At 36.0% G+C, this 22,972-nt stretch overlaps 1 protein-coding gene across 4 annotated transcripts in view; it reads left to right on the top strand.

Annotated features, from left to right (window-relative positions):
• Nucleotides 1–22,972, top strand: part of LOC148275744 (uncharacterized) — a 154,129-nt gene that overhangs the window by 5,010 nt on the left and 126,147 nt on the right. For all 4 annotated transcript variants that reach the window (XM_088235261.1, XM_088235259.1, XM_088235260.1 and 1 more), the window contains exons 2-9: nt 735–950; nt 1,687–1,845; nt 2,156–2,242; nt 2,715–2,924; nt 9,420–9,506; nt 12,759–12,980; nt 13,718–13,807; nt 20,494–20,622. In XM_088235261.1, the coding sequence (XP_088091387.1) occupies nt 735–950; nt 1,687–1,845; nt 2,156–2,242; nt 2,715–2,924; nt 9,420–9,506; nt 12,759–12,980; nt 13,718–13,807; nt 20,494–20,622 (1,200 nt within the window). The remainder of the gene's footprint in view (nt 1–734; nt 951–1,686; nt 1,846–2,155; nt 2,243–2,714; nt 2,925–9,419; nt 9,507–12,758; nt 12,981–13,717; nt 13,808–20,493; nt 20,623–22,972) is intronic.

Genomic DNA, 22,972 nt, shown 5'->3' with positions numbered 1-22,972 from the left:
ACTCCGCTGGACAGAGTCGTGTTTTATTACCTCTGTAATAAGTGCAAAAACCCAATTATTTAACCGTGGCTAGTTGCAAGGAATTTACTTTAGCTTTCAAAATTTACCAAAACGCACGTGCATGATTATTTATCACTATCGGCATCCTTAGTTAAAACCCAATTTTATTAGTTACTTATTTTTGCCAATGGTTTTATTGGTAAACACCGCTTTGGTGTTTTTCCATACATCAAGCTTTCGTTGTACCCCTCAGCAGTATTGTCAATTTGTGATCAATCAAATACACATGGTCAGCACAATCACCTTTTCCTAATTTTCAAGTATGACAGTGAAGGAATACAGTGTTCGTTACAAATTGAGACCGCATAGGATGAATAGAATTCCAAATAGAATGTGGATAGGTGTTTCCTCACCCGCACTGCAGAACTTACATCTAGAAGTTTCGGGAAGGTTCATTTTAGCAAGGTGTTTGTTCAATCTGCAGTGCCCTGTAAGAGCTCTAGTGATAACCCTCACTTGATTTCGGCTGAGTTTTATTTGGTCAAAAGCAAAACTTTGCGAGCACCCTTTCATCAGTTCCTTTGCATGATTTAAAAAAAAAACATCGAACTTCCTCATTAATGCTATTTTTTATATGGAACACACGTTTATATATGTTGTTACTCAACCTTCTAACTTAACAAACTCTTTTCGGGTACTTCAAATGATAATGTTAATTTGTTATGTGATTTCAGTGGAAGATATATTGTTGAAATACCGGGGATTTGGTTCATACAATATTCCGACCCATCTTCAAAATGATAAGATAGAAGAACAGCTCAATATTATGATAGACAATGAAATTCAGCATTCTCTTTCTGAGCAAAATACTGGTCCAGGAGGAAAAGATCAATCTGCTTCAGGACCAAGTGGAAAAGGCAAAAAAGCCAAAGAGAAAATGTCTGGATCAGGTGAGGCATTTCTACAATATTTTGAGATAATTTAATCCCCGTAGAGTCAGCTGCATTGTTGAATCTTAGGCTAAATTAAAATAGTGGTTACAGTTAACTGCAATATTTTATTGTTCTTGGGCTGCCATCTGAATGTTATTTGGTGGATTTCTCACAATCCAGAGAATACCACAACTTGTTTTTTAAGCCTATTAATGTTTAAATGTAAATTGTAAAACTTTTTCGCTGTACTCTTAAGAACAAGAAAGAATAGTGGTTCTTTCAATTTCAATTATTTGCCGGTCACGCCTCGACGAGACCATTAACCCGACTCCTGGGGGACTGAGTCCCCTTCTTAGTTCTCACTGGAGTGATTTTCATTCAGCGCGTCCACAATGCGGGGATGGGCACCTTTCACTTCAGTAGACCGGAGGGTTTAGGTTGCTAAGTTTGGATGAGGACCCAGTATTGCGGGGTATAACGCGATCCCTTGCCCAAGGCCTGAGCCCCAGTTAGCGAGAGGGGTCACCGGTCACTTTTTCGGCGTCAGGTGACAACCGGTCGTAAAAAATCCAAACATTTCCTAGTCCAACGTGTTTACAGAGGACTAGCAGGGCTGACCCGTACAGCCAGAAAGAAAAAGAAGAATAGTAAAAGAAAATTAAATTACCTTTTTATATTTGTTTAAGATTAACGGTATGATGTTTTTGCTTTTTGTGTAATATCAAAGTAAATACTCTAATGGCCATGATTTTAGGAACCCAAAACTTAAAAACAGGTTTCGCAAAGAAACAATCAGAGGTTTTGTCAAGTTCCGAGAATGAAGATGATTCTGATTCTTCTAAGCCAAAAGCCTCAGGACCTGCCAAGAAGGGGAAACCTAAAGTCAGCAAGGAATCATTTTCAAGCAGGGAAGGTAAAGAATATTGTTGAAGTTTCATTTTGTGATGCAGGCTTTTTAAATAAATAAGTAATGTGCAGATCAACTAGCCCGGAGATTGATATTGTCGACCCGAGATTGTTTTGTTATGAATTAATATATATATTTTTAAATATATATTTTATTGTGTTTACATGAAATTGATGAGAAATATCAGTCTTATTTTATGTAAATATTTATGTTTTTCAATATTATGTTTCGTTGTTCGTTCATAAAATGAAAAATAGCCTTCTTAATAGAATTTGCCACCACTGTTGAAATATTTATTAACAATATTTTGTTACAGGAACGCGAAATGAAATTGATTGCAAATATGCATCCGATTGCTCCATGACTAATGTTGAACACTTCAAACGTTACGAACACGAGCATCGTAAGTAGCTCTACTATTTATTTTCTATCCTCATATTATACTACTGTTACCATCACGGCTTTCCTCGATGGGGTAGGCAGAGGGAATAGAATGTCACAAGTGTATATCCTGAGATTCCTTGTGACCAGAGGCTGTTCCTTAGTATAAGCAAGTGCAGTGCATTGCCAAGTCAAAATACGTGTCCGTAAATTCAAAGTCCAGGGATCCATTGCAACATTATACTGGTACAACATTATATTCTATCCTAGCGCCAAAAGATCTATTAAGATCGACTCTGGCGGACAATTTTCATCTTGTCTATGCATGCCCAATAAATGTAAATATGTTAAAAACATTTGCAGATTGGTGAATGTTGAACTGAACACTTGAACCAGCCGAAGACTGGTCTTAAGCTCTTTATATACTATGTTTATTTCTCAAAAAGATTATTCGTTTCAATTGATTTTATGAGCAATCTAAACTTTTTTTTTAGTGGAAAACCTTTTATGGAAATTCAAGGTTCGTGGTCCATCTTCCATTCCTAAACACATGGACAAAGGTTTGGTAGCGAAACAATTAGAGCTGATGTCAAGTTTCGGGCAAGAAGATGATCTTGATTCTGATTCTTCTAAGCCAAAATCCTCGGAATCCGCCGGAAAGAGGAAAAATAAAGCCAGCAAGGAATCATCTTCAAGCAGGGAAGGTAAAGAAATTTTTGTAAAACTCCCAAGTTGTTAGTTGTTCTTGTGCCGTGAAGTGCCATGGATGCAGGCAGCTCCTACCCCAGTTGGAGGTAACAGAAAAAAACGACGTTAAGCTCCGATGTGTATTTATTGCATGTTGAGTAATATAATATGGAATCGGTAATGGACGCGAGAGTTGCTGACTTGATAACTAACAACCAAACGAGTGAATTAAGTGCCGTAGTAAGGGTTTCACGGCTTTTATAACATAAAATTAAACATTTATATAAAGTTGCATTGACTCTCTTCCCTTCTCAACCCGTTCTGACCATAAAAATATTAAAACAACACAAAGAAAAAATAAATTGAAAACAATATTTTCAGAAAAAGGTAGTAAACACAGTAAAAAAATTAGTAAAAAAAACATAGTAAATCCTAGTTTTATTTTATTTATTCAATTTTTTTTTGTTTTAGTACAAGTAAATACATTTTTTTTGTTAAATTATTTTTTTTAAATATACCCAGGGGCAAACGGACCGTCTAAAGGTTTTTTGTTATGCACACGGCAATTTATTGTTAAAAATATAAATAATATGTACTAAAAATTAAGTAAGCTATTACAGCATCACATAAAATGTTTATTTCACACATAAACTTAATGACTACTACAAAATATTTAAAAAAATAAAAAAGAAGCAAACGCCTGTTTGCTCCTTGACACGGGGCAAACGGATATGACATTTTAGTCATCGTTTTCACATTGAATGCACCCGAAATTTGGGTCTTTTCCATTAGCGTCACACTTTCGATGACACCAATTTCAACAGTTAGTTCACTGCACCCATCCTCTTCATCAAAGTAGCGCTTCCTACAGGATGCTTAAAATTCAGATCGAGATTGTGTACTGCGGCAGTTTTTTTGTTTGTTTTAATTTTCCTTGTCTTTGCGGGCTCTTTTTTATTTTAGACTTTCAAAATGAAATCTTTTGACGTTGAAATATTTGATTAAGTCTTCTTGCACCCCCTTCCGAATACGCCGGTGCCTCTAAAAGTTCTTGGTCGAGGGCTGATATGATCAAATGATTGGCGGCCTCCGTGGTGTAGTGGTCAAGACGCTTGACTCACTCACGGAAGGTTCCGGGTTCGATTCCCGGTGAGAACACAAAAAAATAAAGCTGTGATTTTTCTCAAGCCAGGGTGCTCTGTGATGTAATTCACCACTGTAATTAGGCCTCCTGGCCTGTTGTGGTGCAAAAAAAAAATGTAATGTAATGTAATGAAATACATTTTTTGGTGCAGTAGACACTTATAAAGACGGTAGTGGTGAAGTAGAAGTGAGCAATGGAGAGATACACGGTGGTGCAGTGGGCACAAGAGCATTGGGTTAAGGCGTAAAAGAAGAAGCTGCAGTATACAATGGTGCGATGGCCGCGGGAGCAACGGGCACGGGAGGGTAGTTCCGTCATCATCTTGGAGGGGTTATCACATACGTACGCCCCCATCTTGAATATTGCACTGCTATCTGGTCTCCTGTTTATAAATTAAATATTAATAGAATCGAGAGTGTTCAAAAAAAATTCCTGAAAAAACTAGAATACAAATTTCATTTGCATTTTCCAAATTATTTAGCTTCATTAAAATTTTATAACCTTGATTCTTTAGCTCACAGAAGAGATATGTTTGATCAAATCCTGCTTTATAAAATTGTAAATAGCAAATTCGATTCCCCGGAACTCATTAATCTACTTGCTTACCGTGTCCCCTCCAGGCCAACTAGACTCTCTGATATTTTCTATATTGGTAAAATTAAAACTGATCATCGGAAACATTCTACGATCCCTCGTATATGTGAAACATTTAACAAAAAATTTAATAGTCTTGATATATTTAACACTCCATACAATATGTACAGAAGAGAATTAATAGGCTTGATTCATGCTCTTCATTCATAATTCATTTAATCATTAAATCAAATACAATTTTCTACTCTTACTTTCCTTCAATCATCCTTTACCACTCCTTATCAATTTACTTATTTTCCTTTCCACTATCTCCTTATTTTGTCCATATTTTAACACATTTTTACACGTGGTATATTTATTATTTATATAGTTTAAACTTCAAGCCGTCGTCGCTTTATTACAGTATTATTTAGTAAATACATATAATTGGATGGCAGGCTCTACTATGTATACATTTAACAAAGTTTTTTTTAAAAAATATTAATTTAACCTGTACATCTGTTTGTATTCGAAATAAATAAAATAAAATAAACTTTAGCAGCCACAGCGCACGTTAATTATTTTGCAACACACAGCACACAGTACACAGCACACAGCACACAGCACACAGCACACAGCACACAGCACACAGCACACAGCACACAGCACACAGCACACAGCACACAGCACACAGCACACAGCACACAGCACACAGCACACAGCACACAGCACACAGCACACAGCACACAGCACACAGCACACAGCACACAGCACACAGCACACAGCACACAGCACACAGCACACAGCACACAGCACACAGCACACAGCACACAGCACACAGCACACAGCACACAGCACACAGCACACAGCACACAGCACACAGCACACAGCACACAGCACACAGCACACAGCACACAACACACAGCACACAGCACATAGCACACAGCACACAGCACACATCATTTCAGAAACACGTACCGAAATCCCTGCACCAGTCTTCTCCAGCCATCTGATCATCATTATTAAATGGATATCTGATTTCGTTCACCAAAACAAAACGATAAACAAGCTGGCGCAAATCCCGAAAGTAGAAAGCCTTACCCGATTTTATCCAGATGTATTAAGTATTTCACCATTTCGATCTCGTTATCTACACCCCAGTAGTGTGGCCTCTCAATTTTGGCATATTTTGATCAGTTACCACTCGCCTACGGAGTGTATTCCTTGGCACCACATATGTGGTCGCTTCTATCTGAAGAGGCATTTTGTGAAGTTTTAGAGCCGTTGTGGCTGCTTGCATCGCCTAATTATCCCAAGAGCAGCAATAAGACATCCTTGGTCTATTACGGACCAAATCTTAACCAAAAACGAAAATAAATCATTAAAAAAATCCTTACAAAGTATGGGGTCCGTTGCCCCGTTTTGCGACTGTCTGTTTGCCCCGTGAGACAATGTTTTATAATTTGTAATATTTTTTTTTAATGGCGCTATTAGTCACGTTTTTGGTGCCGTCTGAACGTTAAAACGTTCCTATGAGCCGCAAATACAATAACCTCAACATCATTCCACCAATTCTCTAAACTTTATAGGGCACGTCCATGTATTATTTGTTAATGGTATTGTGATTTTTAAAATGTACATATAAATATATTACATTTATATATCAGCTAATATTTACGATTATTTCCATTACTTTATGAAGGGTACACGGTAAAAATGGGCTTATTGACTAATAATTCATCTCACAGGAGAGCAAACAGATTCATAAAAGTCTTGTTTGTCAGTGGATTCACATATTTGATAAAACGGGTTATAGAGCACCCGCTTTAATTCCAATACATTTTTTCGCATTTTGCTATCCTACTCTTACAAAATAGTTACGTATTAACGACTTCTCCAACATGTGCAGTAGGTTTGCATACTCTCGCATTCAAACGCAAGGGCCACCGCGGTTACCCTACTCCCCGTGAGACCCCTAAATTTGTCACCCCCCCCTTAATTTTGGCCTTTATAAAGCAGATTTCTAGCTCCAGAAGGCAGAGTAACTCAAGTCGTCTTCTACCATTTTGCTTACCTATCTTTTTGGTTCTCTCTGGTAAAGACACCTTCTTAGGGCTCTCCTGGCTTAATAAGTCTGCTTTTCTTGTTTGGAACTTTCTGATACTAGAAAACGCCTTTCTGGTACAAGGGAACCCAGGGGCATACGGACACCGGAGCATACGGACCCATCTTAACGTTTGGGTCAGCAGAGTGAAATACGGCTGTCAATCCGCCATTGTTATGTCATCGTTGCACTGTCAAACAACCTCTCTGACGATTTAAAAGCTTAATCAGCGTTAATCTGGTTTATTAGGTGTGTTTATTGAGCTACGTGTGCTGAAGTCGGTAAGTAGTAATTGGATTTAGAAACAATTTTGCAAATTCATGCATCGTGAGAATATCTTCTAAACATGTTTTCCCTCTCTGTTGAAATAAATTTAAATATGAACAACTCCCTAGGGAGGAAATCCAGCCAGTCTGCAAGCATTTGGAAAAAATACTCAAACATTGTTAAACTAAACCTAATTATTAACGACGTTCTTACAAGATTACATCATTTTGCAAAAATGTTAGAGATCGGACAAATTGATCAATGTAAATCGATCGAATAAAAAATAATTCATTTGATGTTGTCCATAAAATAAAAGTACAAATGTCTTATGTTATGGTGAATAATTGTCTTAAGCACACTATAATAGGCTTGCTTTTGCGTTTTTATATCAATTTTCGGAAACAAAGTTTTATGTTTGCATGAAAAAACTGATAAAATCGATTTGATCGGTTCATGGTCAGTGATCATTACTTTCCTATCACTAGTCACATTAGTTTGGCAGCTGTCATTTTAATCAGCTATATTTTAAGGACTATAGTTTATACCATCTCAGTATATATCGATGAAGATAGTTGTCCTAATCTCGGCCCAGGGTTGCGTTCAACGAGCATGTACGAGTATATGCTACCAAAAGTCATATCATTTTTGGTTCATAAAAAAGTTTGTATTTTAACTTCAATCAAGATTCGTTTTTGGTATAAATAAATAAATATTAACTCACGTTTATTATATTTTAAAAACGTATTCCTATCTGTCCATCACTGTAACTAAGAAGAGCTTCGCAATTGCGCCGCTAACGGCCTGCTAACGCCTAGGCGTAGTTTGATGTGTTATTCTTATTCTTAGATGTGGGAGATCAGTGCTATTCAAGCTTCTGACGTCACTGCAACCTGTGAATATCTATTGTGAATAGTTCTAGCCCTCTAAGCCCAGGTCTATAAAGAGCCTGCCTGTTGTGTGGAAGGCGAGAGTTTACATTTTGCCAAATCTCCCCATCCAAGCCCAGGTCTATAAAGAGCCTGGCTACTGTCTGGAAGGCGAGAGTTTACATTTTGCTAAATCATCCCCTCCAAGCCCAGATCCGTAAATTATCGGGCTATTAGATTAGGAAATTCACATAGAATGTGTATAGGTGTTTCCTCATCGTCACTGCAGAACTTACATCGAGAAGTTTCGGGAAGGTTCATTCTAGCAAGGTGTTTGTTTAATCTGCAGTGCTCTGGGCGGGCTCTAGTGATAACCCTCACTTGATTTTGACTGAGCTTTATTAGGTCAAAGGCAAACCATTGCGAGTACCCTTTTATAGTTTGAGGTTGACAAAAAAATAATAATTCTATTTGAATAATAATTATTTTAAGCTTTGTTAATCACTTTTAAACAAATATTTACCAATGAAAAGCTACTCAATTTTTTTACAATGTTAATCCGTAAGGTTTTAACACGTTTTCATGGCACAAGTAGGCATTTTTGTTTCAATTCTAAACGTCACGCCTGGCTGGTAGTTGAATCATGCGGCTTGTCCCATTCAAACGAAAATGCCAAAAATCCTTTTTTTTTATTTTTCTGGCTCGTACGGCGGGGTGTTGAGCTTACATAGACAATATTTATGTATGAGAGTTGTAGCTGACGCGCTACCGATGAGTTAGGGAGCCCAGCACTCTTCACGAGGTCATCCCTTCCGCTGTTTGTAAGGCAGCGGAAACCGAAGAACGAAGCACACACTTAATTTCACTGGCGGCGGGAACCGAAGGGCGAAGCACAAGCACCGGTTCACTGCAGCGAAAAGCCGATTTGACTAGTAGTCCTGAAAAGGAATTTTAATACCAAGAGAGCGCCGTGGTCAGGGTCCGTAAGGTGAGAAGTCCAGAAGTTGAATCCAAGGGCTGGCGAAGGTCTTGTAGCGTGATCGGTATCGTCGGAGAGTAGAGCTGGAGATGATTGAGTGATTGATTAAGACTGAATTATTTGACGGCACTGCGTCCTTTTATACACAACAAATCTGCGCGGCCGACACCGGCCGGCCAATGGCGGGCGGGAGTAAGCCGACCAATCCCGTCGCGAGAGAGATAGCGCGCTGTCGCCCGCTCTATCTATCTCTCTCTCGCCACGTATAAGGACTACCTCCTCCCGCCACCCGCCCGCACTATGGTGCAGACCGCGCGGTAAGAAACATGTACGGAGAAAATATTATTTTTAATCAAATAAGGGTAATGCGATATATTTATAAATCAAATAATAAAATCCTGAAGATAACAAAATAAAGTCTTTATTGGGGAGGAGCATTTCGTGTTACATATACCGAGTTTGTACATTATTCATTATTCAAGAGGCCCTAGGAAGGGCTGCTGAGTCTATACGACGTCCGTAAGAAGAGTAAATAAAATAATACATTTTAGATGAATGCCGGTTCTTCTTGTATTGCAGATGATCATTCTGGAACTACGTGCAGAGATGGAGTGAAATGTAAATCTGAAAATATAAGACACTTACAAAAATTTGAACATCCCCATTGTAAGTATTTAATGAACTATAAAATATTTTACGGGTTCTTCATTATTTTACTAGCTAACAATAACAGACGTGGTATTGTGCGAATTAATTGAATAAAATTCCTTGTGATCATAAAATACGTTTTTTATTAGTATTTTGAGTTACAGGTGACGTACAACCATTAAATATTTTTGATTCAATTGGATGTATGCCCTTTTTTTTCTCGACACGGCATCTTAATAACAGCTTCTATCGTCTTTATCTATGTAGTGCAGTCTAATTTTTGTATCCTAGGTTTACAAATCGCCCACAAATTTTCTATAGGGTGAAGGTCAGGTGAATTTACAGGCCAGTCTAAAAGAGTTATCTTTTTATCATTGAAATACCTAAGCATAAACTTCGATACGTGACAAGGAGCTGAATCCTGTTTAAATACATCCCCACCATTAGGACAAACTTTACTCAGTGCTGCTCCAATAGAGCTTTATACTTTAGGCTATTCATCATTATTTCTATTGGTATCAAAGGTCCGGTCCCCATATACGAAAAGCAGCCCCACACATCTACTCACATAATATTTTACCGTTCGGTCAATATGAGCCATAGTAAGTTTTTCATCCTCACTTTTTCTAACAAATTTTGTGCGATATCCCTGCACGAGAAAGTTGGTATCATCTAAACAGCACCCTTTTCCAGTTTTTAATAGTTCATTTGGTATATTTTCTAGCCCAAACGAGCCTTTCATTTATCATAATTGCCGTCAGGAGTTGTTTCTTCTGTGGTCGAATTGCTTTTCTTCCAGATTCAATGAGTCTTCTTCGTACTGTTGAGTCATGTATCATCACCCCAGAGGCTGCCAAATCTCGTTGAAGTTCATAACTTGTTTTTCTGGGGCTTAACTTACTATTTTTGACTAAAGATATTTCATCTCGGACACTCGTTTTCCGGTTTCTTCCACATTTCCAATTATCTTTGCTTTAACGGACCCTGTTTCTTTCTTCTGCTTAATAATCTCGCTGACTGCTCCCTGACTCACAAAACATTCATTTGCAATCTCCTTCTGAGCCATTGATGTATGTTCTCTTAAGGTTATAATCTTTTCCCTTTTCCCCGGCTTGATATCCATGATTTAAACCAACCCAAAAACACTGATTAATATACGAGCAATTTATAAAATTAGTCCTTTATTGAGAAAATGTAAAAAAAACAACAGATAGTACACCAACAAACACCATTATGAGCTCCCAAAGAATGAACTGTAAGTTCTAATTTTGGAGCTAAACAACTGTCAAATTGACATGTGAGTGTTGCTATACGTAAAAAATGTCAAAAATTACTCTTATTCCATTAATTCGCACAATACTGTAACTGGACATACATACATAGATAACATCAAGATATGTAATATTCTAATTTTTTTGCAACAGCGGGAAAACATTTTCGAGAAGGGAATATGGAAGTCCAGGCATTTATAGGGCTTATGACCTGTCGTAGATAAGCCCTCTAAATGCCCAGACCAGTTTTACCCCTGTCAAAACAGATGTTAATCTAAATAACTAATAGGGAGTAAATCGAGCCAAAACATTGTTGATATGTATTATTATTAGACCCCTCACCTTTTATAATTGTTCACAGCCATGCAATGTGTTACAAATTACAAATTAATTAAAGTAATAGTTAAATATAAAAGCCAAGAGAACATGCTTTTAAGAAAATAAAAACAAAAAAATAAATAACAAAAAAAGAAGGACATTTAAGCTATAGTAAACCTCGTTATAAAAAAATTAGGAAAATTAATAAAAATAAAACGAAGATAAAAAATACACTATGGTTACTTGTAATAATCATTGAGGTACATAACTAAAGTGTTAGCATGAGCGTTCAAAATATAGTCCCTCTACCTGCGGCTAATTGGCATGTCGTCGCTTCAGTTCGTTTGTGTCTTCAAAGCTTTTTTTAACAAAATAGGCATAAATAATGACCGCAACTTTAAAGAAAATTGTTGAAAAACCATTGAAATAATTTCAAAAATATATATTTTTCGTTTTAGTAGTATAAATAAAGGCTTTCTCAGAACTCCTGTGTACTTGAAAAATGATCTGTTAGACAAAAACAAACCAAAGCGATGATATGTGTTACTAGTTGTGAGTTATCTCCTGTCTCTGTCCTGCTCAGTTAGTCGAGCGTATAGTGAAACGATAAACAAAGGTGACGCGTATGCGGAAGGAAGCGACATTCTGAATAGAACTTACAGTAGACCGATGTAAACAGTCGGTGCTTTTTACTGTACTACGTGTTTTGCTTGCCAAAGTCGACGAGATATGTCATTTACTTTCATTTGGGGACGGTTTTTTAGCTGGGATATGTATGGAGTGTCATCTCTACATATTATATCTGAATATTTATAACAGATAAAAAGTTCTTTTTAAATTGACTTAAGAAATTCCCAAATATGTCTATATCTTTCGCGTCACACTTATTAATCTTATTGTACTCCCTGCACATGCGATGGAGCTGATGAAAAGCGTTCAACTTCACGCAGTCGTATATTAGCGTGTAAGTTAATATTGCTAATGAGTGACGTGTCAACGCGATAATTAAGAATTTTGTATAGCCAGGTGAGGTCTATTATGTTTCGTCTAATTTCAAGGCTGTCCATTTTGAAAAAAGTTAGGCGATCTCTATTGTTATCTCTATTAGGCCTGCTACACACTCGACGAGTGGCATGGGAAGTAGCGAGGAAAGGAGGCAGAGACGTAGTGTGGCAACATTACTCGTCATGCCGCACGTCATGCTCCTCGTCGTGCCCACTATTTTGTCGGTTTTTGAGCGCGAGTCAAAGGACCGGCAATATGAGCGCGAGTAACTGGCCACATAATCGCGCGGTCGCAGTACGCATCAAGCGCTCACACAAGACGCACGCGTCATTTTTGAACGATGCATATTTCTTCGTATGACATTGATATAATTAGCCATACTAAAAACGCATAGCGCGCACTCTGCCACAGTTTCATCGTCCATTGTATAGAAAGACAAATGACAAGTGCGGAACGTCGCGACTAATTGCGCGAGTAGAGCAGTGTGTGGGTGGAGAGGGCAACATCGGGCGAGAGGGCGGCAGCGCGAGGAGCAGCGCAAGGAGCGTAGGGTGACGGAGCTATATTAAGTCAATTTCAGCTTTAGCTTTATCAAAACAATAGCTGTAGCTTCGAGATAAAGTATTGAATAGATTTTCCAGCCTCTTTCAGCCGTCCAATATTATTTTTCTTTCAGTGGAAAATCTCTTATGGAGTTACAAGAATAACGGCGAATCTTGTATTCCGAAAAACTTGAAAACTAATCATTTCATAAAGAAACAGTTGGAAATGATGGCATATTCTGATGAAGAGGATGATGGTTATTTTAACGTCAAGAAAACAACAACTTATAACGTGGGTGGAAATAAAACAAAGCAAACGACCTCCACCTATTCGTATGGACGTTCTTCCAAGGAAGGTAAAGTATTAACTATGAAGATAATATTTCAATAACTATGAAGAAGCTGCGGTACATCATAAAATCGATACCTTACAATCTCGAAGAATCATCAATGATACTGCTTTCCTTTACAACACATGTAATAATAACTTAGATTGCCCTCAACTGTTCGAAAAATTAAAATTCGTATTCCTCAACGTACAACTCGGCTGCAACAATTATTTCATGTTGGTATTTCAAGCACGAGTTATAATAAGAATGCATCTTTGCCCAGAATTGTAAATAATTATAACACGGTTTTTACTGTTTGTATTTTACTTTTTTTTTTCATTTACTAAGGTATACTGCTTCCGATTAGTTAAGTATGATTTGAATAGTTTGCATTCTTGAGATTTTACTCCAATATCGTTTAATTTTTTTTATCATGGTCTTAACATTTACCGTATCAAAGGCTTTTTAAAAATCTAACTTAATTTTATCCAATATTTACGGTAAATTGGCGGCCTCCGTGGTGTAGCGGTCAAGACGCTTGACTCACACATGGAAGGTTCCGGGTTCGATTCCCGGTGAGAACACAAAAATTAAATGTGATTATTCTCAAGCCTGGGTATTCTGTGATGTAATTCACCACTATAACTGGGCCTCCTGGCCTGTTGTGGTGCAAAAAAATAATAAGTTCGCTTCGATTGCTGTTGTAATGTAAAATTTTTCTGTCATCGTTGAAAAGATCATCACTGACTTAATTTTATATCTAGATGAGGAAGTTCCCTCGACTGCTTGCCAGTACGGTGTGAAGTGTTCCAGAAAGGACGAGACTCACTTCAGGAATTACGCTCATCCCCATCGTAAGTACAATTACTGATCATTTATACCTTGAAACAAGCGGTGCTACGTGCAAACGTGCATGATTATGCTATTAATCTTTTGGTGACTTGTATGAAAAGGATCGGAGTAAAGTTATTGAAAAAATACTGCTGATAATAACCTAAATTGGTATAAAAATGTTTTTATGGAAATACACTTTTGTTACTGAATTATTCGAGTAAACATGGTTTTTGCTACCATTTGTGTTTGCAATATGGTCATGAGGAAGAGTGACAATATCCGACATAAGCCCTGCATATAATTTGCCACCATTTGTGTTTGCAATATGGTCATGAGGAAGAGTGACAATATCCGACATAAGCCCTGCATATAATTTGCTACCATTTGTGTTTGCAATATGGTCATGAGGAAGAGTGACAATATCTGACATAAGCCCTGCATATAATTTGCCACCATTTGTGTTTGCAATATGGTCATGAGGAAGAGTGACAATATCCGACATAAGCCCTGCATACAATTTGCCACCATTTGTGTTTGCAATATGGTCATGAGGAAGAATGACAATATCCGACATAAGCTCTGCATATAATTTGCCACCATTTGTGTTTGCAATATGGTCATGAGGAAGAGTGACAATATCCGACATAAGCCCTGCATATAATTTGCCACCATTTGTGTTTGCAATATGGTCATGAGGAACAATGACAATATCCGACATAAGTCCTGCATATAATTTTCAACCATTTGTGTTTGCAATATGGTCATGAGGAAGAATGACAATATCCGACATAAGTCCTGCATATAATTTTCAACCATTTGTGTTTGCAATATGGTCATGAGGAACAATGACAATATCCGACATAAGTCCTGCATATAATTTTCAACCATTTGTGTTTGCAATATGGTCATGAGGAAGAGTGACAATATCCGACATAAGCCCTGCATATAATTTGCTACCATTTGTGTTTGCAATATGGTCACGAGGAAGAGTGACAATATCTGACATAAGCCCTGCATATAACTTGCCACCATTTGTGTTTGCAATATGGTCATGAGGAAGAGTGACAATATCTGACATAAGCCCTGCATATAATTTGCCACCATTTGTGTTTGCAATATGGTCATGAGGAAGAGTGACAATATCCGACATAAGCCCTGCATATAATTTGCCACCATTTGTGTTTGCAATATGGTCATGAGGAAGAGTGACAATATCCGACATAAGCCCTGCATATAATTTGCTACCATTTGTGTTTGCAATAATAAGACCTATCTTTAAAGCAGGGGACCATAAGGAGTTTACTAACTACAGACCTATAGCCATCCTTTCGTGTATAGATAAAATAATCGAAAGAGCTGTTGTCAGCCAGATACAGTCCTTTTTAAATGAAAATAATATTATAAACTCAGTTCAATATGGATTTCAAAAAAACAAAAGTACTTCAACACTACTGTCTAAATTTACTGATGAAATAAATAAATACTTAAATGAAGGAAAGTACGTGGGAGTACTTTTTATCGATTTTAAAAAGGCATTTGATACCCTGGATCATCAAACCTTGGCAATAGCAATGGATGAATGTGGAATACGAGGACCATTAAAATTGTGGTTCCAAAATTATCTACAAAACAGGAAAATACAAGTCAAGATAAATGACGAACAAAGTAATCCAACCACCTCAAATACTGGTGTGGCAACAGGCTCAATATCAGGACCAGTTTGCTACATAATGCAGGTAAATAGTCTTCCCAATGTTATCGAAAAATGTACCAAATACATATTTGCTGACGACACTTGCATCTTGTGCGCTGACAAAGATATTACACATGTTGAGAAAAATATTCAATCGGACTTAAACAATATCATGAAATGGGCTCACGATAATGGGATAATACTGAACATAAATAAAACAAAAGTGATGCTTATTCATTCTACGCATACAAGTAAAAAAAACAAAATACTTAATGTTAAAGGTCACGATTATGAATGTCTCCATTTAAAAAAATCACCTTGTGCCTGTCAAACGATAGAAATGGTCAAACAATATACATATCTAGGCTTAACTATCGAAAATAATTTTCATTGGAAATTACATGTAGAAAGTGTTTGCCAAAAACTAAAAGCGGTACTTATAAAATTTAATTATTTGAAATTCTGTGTTCCGCGGGCCACCTTGTACTGTTTATACCATGCGCTGGTTGAGTCAATTATATCGTATGGAGTGAGTTGTTACGGGCTAACATTTACAACGTATACAAATAGGATAAAAAAATTACAAACTAGATTCCTTAAAATGTTAGCAAGTAAAACCAACTTAATAACTTGTCAAAATGACTACGAAAATCTTTTCCCGATGTGTAAAGTTTTGACGGTACAGAATATGATATACTATCGCCTGGTAACAGAGGACTTCATGGATTTCTATAAAACGCCAATATCACATAAGCATGAAACGCGCCAAAAAGCGAGAGGAAACTTCATAGAAAGAAGAGCCATAAATGCGTATGGAGAAAGGACCAGGGCGTATATACTCCCTCGCATAGTAAAGAGACTCCCGGACGAAATAAAAAATAGTGATATGAATAAAAACAAAGTAAAATTGGTTTTAAAAATCTTTTTCTTAAATTCTAAGTTTAGTCTAAAAAAAAAAAAAAAAAAAATTATAAAAAAATGGGGAAACCAAACAATTTAAAACAGTGTCAAAAAAGTGTTTGTTTATTATTTTGTATTTATTTCGTTTTCAAAAAAGACTTGATTAACTTGTATTGAATTTTTTTTAAACTTTTATTTTATTGATATTTTTAAGATTTTTTTTTTAAAAATATTTTATGTAAACATTTATTATATTGTGTTACAAAAGTGTTCAAAGAGAGAAATCCCTGCAAAAAAACTGCTTTTGCAGTTTGGCGGGAATTAAAAAAAAAAAAAATTGTTTAGAATTTAAAAAAAGAAAAAAAAATAAAAAAAAAAAAAAAAAAAATATGGTCATGAGGAAGAGTGACAATATCTGACATAAGCCCTGCATATAACTTGCCACCATTTGTGTTTGCAATATGGTCATGAGGAAGAGTGACAATATCTGACATAAGCCCTGCATATAATTTGCCACCATTTGTTTTTGCAATATGGTCATGAGGAAGAGTGACAATATCCGACATAAGCCCTGCATACAATTTGCCACCATTTGTGTTTGCAATATGGTCATGAGGAAGAATGACAATATCCGACATAAGCTCTGCATATAATTTGCCACCATTTGTGTTTGCAATATGGTCATGAGGAAGAGTGACAATATCCGACATAAGCCCTGCATATAATTTGCCACCATTTGTGTTTGCAATATGGTCATGAGGAACAATGACAATATCCGACATAAGTCCTGCATATAATTTTCAACCATTTGTGTTTGCAATATGGTCATGAGGAAGAATGACAATATCCGACATAAGTCCTGCATATAATTTTCAACCATTTGTGTTTGCAATATGGTCATGAGGAAGAATGACAATATCCGACATAAGTCCTGCATATAATTTTCAACCATTTGTGTTTGCAATATGGTCATGAGGAAGAATGACAATATCCGACATAAGTCCTGCATATAATTTTCAACCATTTGTGTTTGCAATATGGTCATGAGGAAGAATGACAATATCCGACATAAGTCCTGCATATAATTTTCAACCATTTGTGTTTGCAATATGGTCATGAGGAAGAATGACAATATCCGACATAAGTCCTGCATATAATTTTCAACCATTTGTGTTTGCAATATGGTCATGAGGAACAATGACAATATCCGACATAAGTCCTGCATATAATTTTCAACCATTTGTGTTTGCAATATGGTCATGAGGAAGAATGACAATATCCGACACAAGGGCACAAAAAAATAATAAATAAAATCACTGATCTATCTGTCACGAAGAAGCCACAAATACAAGATGGAAACTATCCTCACAGATTGTATGTCCGGTGGGCATGCAATAACTGATCGGAATTCGGTTGACCTATTGTGATGGACATCCATTTCGAAGTCCATAAATTACGAATTAGGTCTCTAAATGAATATATTGGATGGGTAAGAGAACATAGATGACGAAAGAGCATATAAAAAGGCTCGGGCAGCTAAGCTTAAAAAGACAGCTCCCGATTTCGCCTAATTTCATCTAAGTTTCGCTAAAATAAACATTAGAAGCAGGACTCTGCAACTCTGGAATGAACGTTATTTGAACGAAACCACAGTACAGATAACTAAAGTATTCCTTCCTTCTATTTTTTATGCCAACGTATGAGCTTCGAACTCACATAAATCCTCACGGGCCATGGCGGATTTATGAGCCACCTGTGCCTCGATTGTGAACGCTATCTTCATCTGTATATATCGAGACGGTATTCTTAACTTCTGTACTATCTGTATCTTCCTCAGTATGTTCTACCTACTTGTCATATCGACATCATATGATCGAAACAAGCCAACGGAATGACCGCAAACAATTAGTTCACGTTTCTTACGTCATTAACATTTAAAATAGTACTCACGTATATTTTAAATAGGCTTCTGTAATAAAAAGTACTCACTTCAAAGTGATTTTAATCTCCAATAAATCCCAATTCAAGCAAAAATTGCTCGCATGAATTTTGCATGACTTTTGGAAATCACCTAGACGGTACGCTTGACGATCATCTGTATGTATCTACCGATCGACTTCAAAGCCGGCTCCTATAACTTATCGGTACATGCATTCGGAAAGATAGTAAAGCAGATGGAAAAAATATAATAACTAAATTATTTTTTTAGAGTGGTAACTTTCTGACGCAAGTAATTTGTGTCTGACCCCTAGATACTCTTATTTGTTAATAGGAGAGAAATATCGACATTATTTTCTAGGCGTTCGTTTTATTAAAGTGACAGTTATGTCGGAATTGAATTCGACTTTAAAACGGACTTATTTCTCTTTCATATTTTAATAGGCTTTTAAGAAAAAAAAGTGCCAACCTCAAAACGATTAAAACTTTTCAAAAATCATAACGATTAAAACTGTAGAAATCATAATTAAAGGAAAAATTGCTCGGCGGAGAAAATTTTTTGACACTTTTAATGCGTAGATAAACGTATCGAGGGGTTCTAGACTTCTGGGTATAAAATGATTTACTTACATCAAAACTTGATGGTTATCGGTACTATACCTTTGTAGTCGGTCAGGAGACTTATATTTTTAACTATGACGTCATGTTGAAGCTATGTCATTAGAGCGTAGATATGTGTACCGTGACGTATGCTTCCCCCTGATTCATATCGATGTACCTACCCAAAACTTAAAGGAGGGAGGGGGGTCGGTAGTGTATCTTTATAATCGCTAGAGGGAAGTTATCTTCAACTATACCGTCAAGGTGAAGGTATGACGTCTTTATCTTCCCATCATAATCGAAGCCCTGCACTATTTTAAACTTACTATAGTCCTTAAAATGTAACATGATTAGAATGACAGTTGTCAGAAAAAGTGACGACATAACTTTGTAGTAACGTCAAAGGAGTTATTTATATTGACACACGAAAAATCATTTGTATCTGGCGTGTTCATTGATTTTTTTATTACAATGCTTGAAACATAATTCAACATTAATATATAAAATCAGCTTTAAAACTAAAATAAACCTAATTATTAACGACGTTCTTACAAGGTTACATCATTTTGCAAAAACGTTAGAGATGGGACAGATCAATCGAATCAAAAAATTATTCGTTTGATGTTGGTCATGAAAAAAGTATAAATGTCTCATTTTTGGTGAACAATTATGTTTTACACACTCTATAGTAAGATTGTTTTTTCGTTTTTTATACCAATTTTCGGAAACATAGTTTTATAATTGCACGAAATAACTGATAAAATCGATTTGATCAGTGATCAGCAATTTTCCATCACTAATGAAATAAGTTTTTTTTATTTTTTATTTTTATTCAAATCTTAAAGTAGGGCACACATATCATACATATTGTTATGTGTGTTCTAATAATAACATTGCAAATATATTAAATTTATAAATTGTTTATCACATATGTCTTGACCATTATTTTAAATTTTGATATGTTTTTTTCTTCATAAATATTTTTTTCCATTTCGTAATACTTTTTAATTGCTTTAAATAAAATTGAATTTTGTGACTTTGCCTTTTTCCTAAATGGAAGTCTAATTTTGTTCTTTTCTCTAGTATTGTGATCGTGTTCATGCTGGTTCCGATCAATTTTTTTCCAAAATTCTGTTTTTTTATTAGAGTTTATAATTTTATGAACAAATATCATTGTATTGTAAAATATTCTTTGTTTATATGTTAATAATTTCATTTCATTTACCATCGATTTTACCCTCGTATATCTGTTTTTTTTCAAAATGATTCTAAAGGCTTTATTTTGTAATACAGTTAGTTTATCTATGTTTTCTTTGTTTGATAAAAATAAAATGCTACTACAGTAGTTAACGTGTGGTTCAATAATTGCTTTGTAAATAGTTTTGACAGCTGTCATTCTAATCAAGCTTTATTTAAGGACTATAATTACTAAAAACTCTCTATTCTGTAAATAAATACAGAAAAGGGAGTTTACATTTCCTTTCTCTCGGGTGATAATTGCGAACTTGCACCCTTTAGAGAGTTACTTGGTCTTTGCATCGCAGAGAAATTTATAAAGTTGATTTCTGTTTATAGTGGAAATGGTCTTGCTAAAGTACAAAGAAAGCGGAGAGATGGAAATCCCAGCGTACGTACGGGAAAATAAAGCGATCGCAGATCAACTGGAATTGCTCGTAAACATACACGAAATAAAAGTTAACAAAGGTGAGTAACTTACGAATCATTATCAACGTTGGAAACATCGAATTTAGAATAGTCCAGAAGGAGCGTAAAATCATATTTGAATAAATCGGACTGTGTCCGAAAAACCCCCCACTTTCGCCGCGCGCATTCGTGAAGTCGCCGCGTAATTTTTTTTTGCACCACAACAGGCCAGGAGGCCCAATTACAGTGGTGAATTACATCACAGAACACCCAGGCTTGAGAAAAATCCCATTTTATTTTTTTGTGTTCTCACCGGGAATCGAACCCGGAGCCTTCCGTGTGTGAGTCAAGCGTCTTGACCGGTACACCACGGAAGCCGTTAATGTTGCCAGATCGCGAAAAATATAGTCAAAACACATATGTAAGATAATTTATTTTTTTTATAAACTTTTCTAAAATTTTATTGTACACGCGGAAACCTCGATTGGCAGAACAGAGTTGATAAGTAAAGGGTCATATTAATGAACTTTGAACACTAAAAATGTAACAATTTTTTTTTTACCTAGAGCAGATATTTTTTTGTTTTGTTAAATAATATTTGATGAGTAAAGTAGCGTGAAAAATTTGACTACCCTGGCAACACTAATAAATCTCCATTTGTTTTCTTTGACAATCTGACAGATGGAAAAAGAATTACATTTTGAAGTAATGCATTTGCTACTTACACATGCATTTGCTACTCAAACGTAAAATCCCAGATCCCAGCAGTATTTGTACACTTTAAAACGACACAACACGGCATAGTTGAATATAAATTGGGAGTTGCGTACTGAGCGACGTCTCCTAATAAACTAATGGTCAAAACATAAAACTACTTATTTAAGAGTACTTTAGCCGCCTTGTGTTTAATGCGCGTGTGCGGTTTCTGGACGATTCTAAATTCTATGATTGGAAATTTGTAACTGGAAACTATTACTGAAACCGAACCTACAGTTACAGTTAAGTTTCCTTTGTTATATTATATAGGTTTCTCAAATGTGAATACCGATTTGATCATTAAAAACTTATTCTTAAAAACATTGTATCAACACACGCCGGCCACACAACGTTTTGAAAAAAGTTTTCTCCCCGAAGAGTGGTTTCAAATGGGAACAACTTTCCAAAGATGGTTTGATTAAATAAATTTGGAACTGCGTGAATATTTTTTGAACGGAAGATTATTGCACGCCTTATAAGGACTGCAAAACATCTATTCTAATCTACGGATGTGATTCGTGGATCATGGATCGCGGCACCTCAATAGGGCCCGAAACGGCAAAATACTGAGTTTTGAGAATAGGCGTCTCGGAAGGATCTCGGGTGCGGGGTGGTCTGACTTTGTAGGGAATGAAGTAATAAGAAAAAGACGCAGCAAACTCCAGTGACACAAAGCGGAGGCGGTACTGCAGGCTGGCCCACATACTGCTGTGCCTCGATTATGAACGCTATCTTCATCTGTACATATCGAGACGGTATACTTAATTTCTGTACTATCTGTATCTTACCTCGGTATGTTCTAACCATAGAGTTAAGAATAGTCTTGAAGGAGCGTATAATCATATTTGAATACATCGGACTGTGTCCAATGGTTCCCCCACTATGCCCTACTTTCGCCGCGCGCATTCGTGAGGTCGCAGCGTAATACCACTATGGGGAGCAGGATATCAAAATGACATAAACAGACTACAAAGACAACAAAATAAAATATTAAAGTTAGTATATGACCTTCCCTATTTAACCGCAACAAGAGAACTTTTTAAACAAACTAAGCCATTAAATACAACTGAACTCTTTCAATTAGAATCATTAAAATTTATCCATAAATTAGCCACTAATGTAATTGTAGACGAAGAACCAAAACTTGTAAAAAATTGTAGTCAACATGGACATAATACGAGAATATCAGACAAATACCATATACAACGTTCTAAAACAAGACAAGGACAATCAAGACTTATGAACCAGGGACTGAAATTATACAATAAACTACCAGACAAAACTAAACAAAAGACAGATAAACTTTTCAAAAGATGTAAAAAATATTATTTTGAACGACAGAGAATAAATGAAAAATGTGTTTATTATTTTATGTAAAATGAATGTGATAATCCGTAAAGGTTTATAAATAAATTTTCAAGTAAAAAAAATAAAAAAAATGTCGCTTGATGGGAAAAAAATCATAACACAAATGTAAGGTAAAAAAAGCAATCTAATAATTTCTCTTAAATTTTATTGTGCACGTGGAAATATTGATTGACACAACAGAGTAAATACAAGTAAGTAAAGGGTCATTTAATAAGAGTAATTGAATCAATGAACTTTAAACTTAAAATATAGGAGAAAATTTATTTGACATAAAACGGATATTTTC

Source organism: Micrasema longulum, unplaced genomic scaffold, assembly GCF_059751315.1.
Source record: "Micrasema longulum isolate JH-2025_06_02 unplaced genomic scaffold, ASM5975131v1 h1tg001351l, whole genome shotgun sequence".
NCBI classification, from domain to species: domain Eukaryota; kingdom Metazoa; phylum Arthropoda; class Insecta; order Trichoptera; family Brachycentridae; genus Micrasema; species Micrasema longulum.
This window is presented reverse-complemented; position numbering and strand designations above follow the sequence as displayed.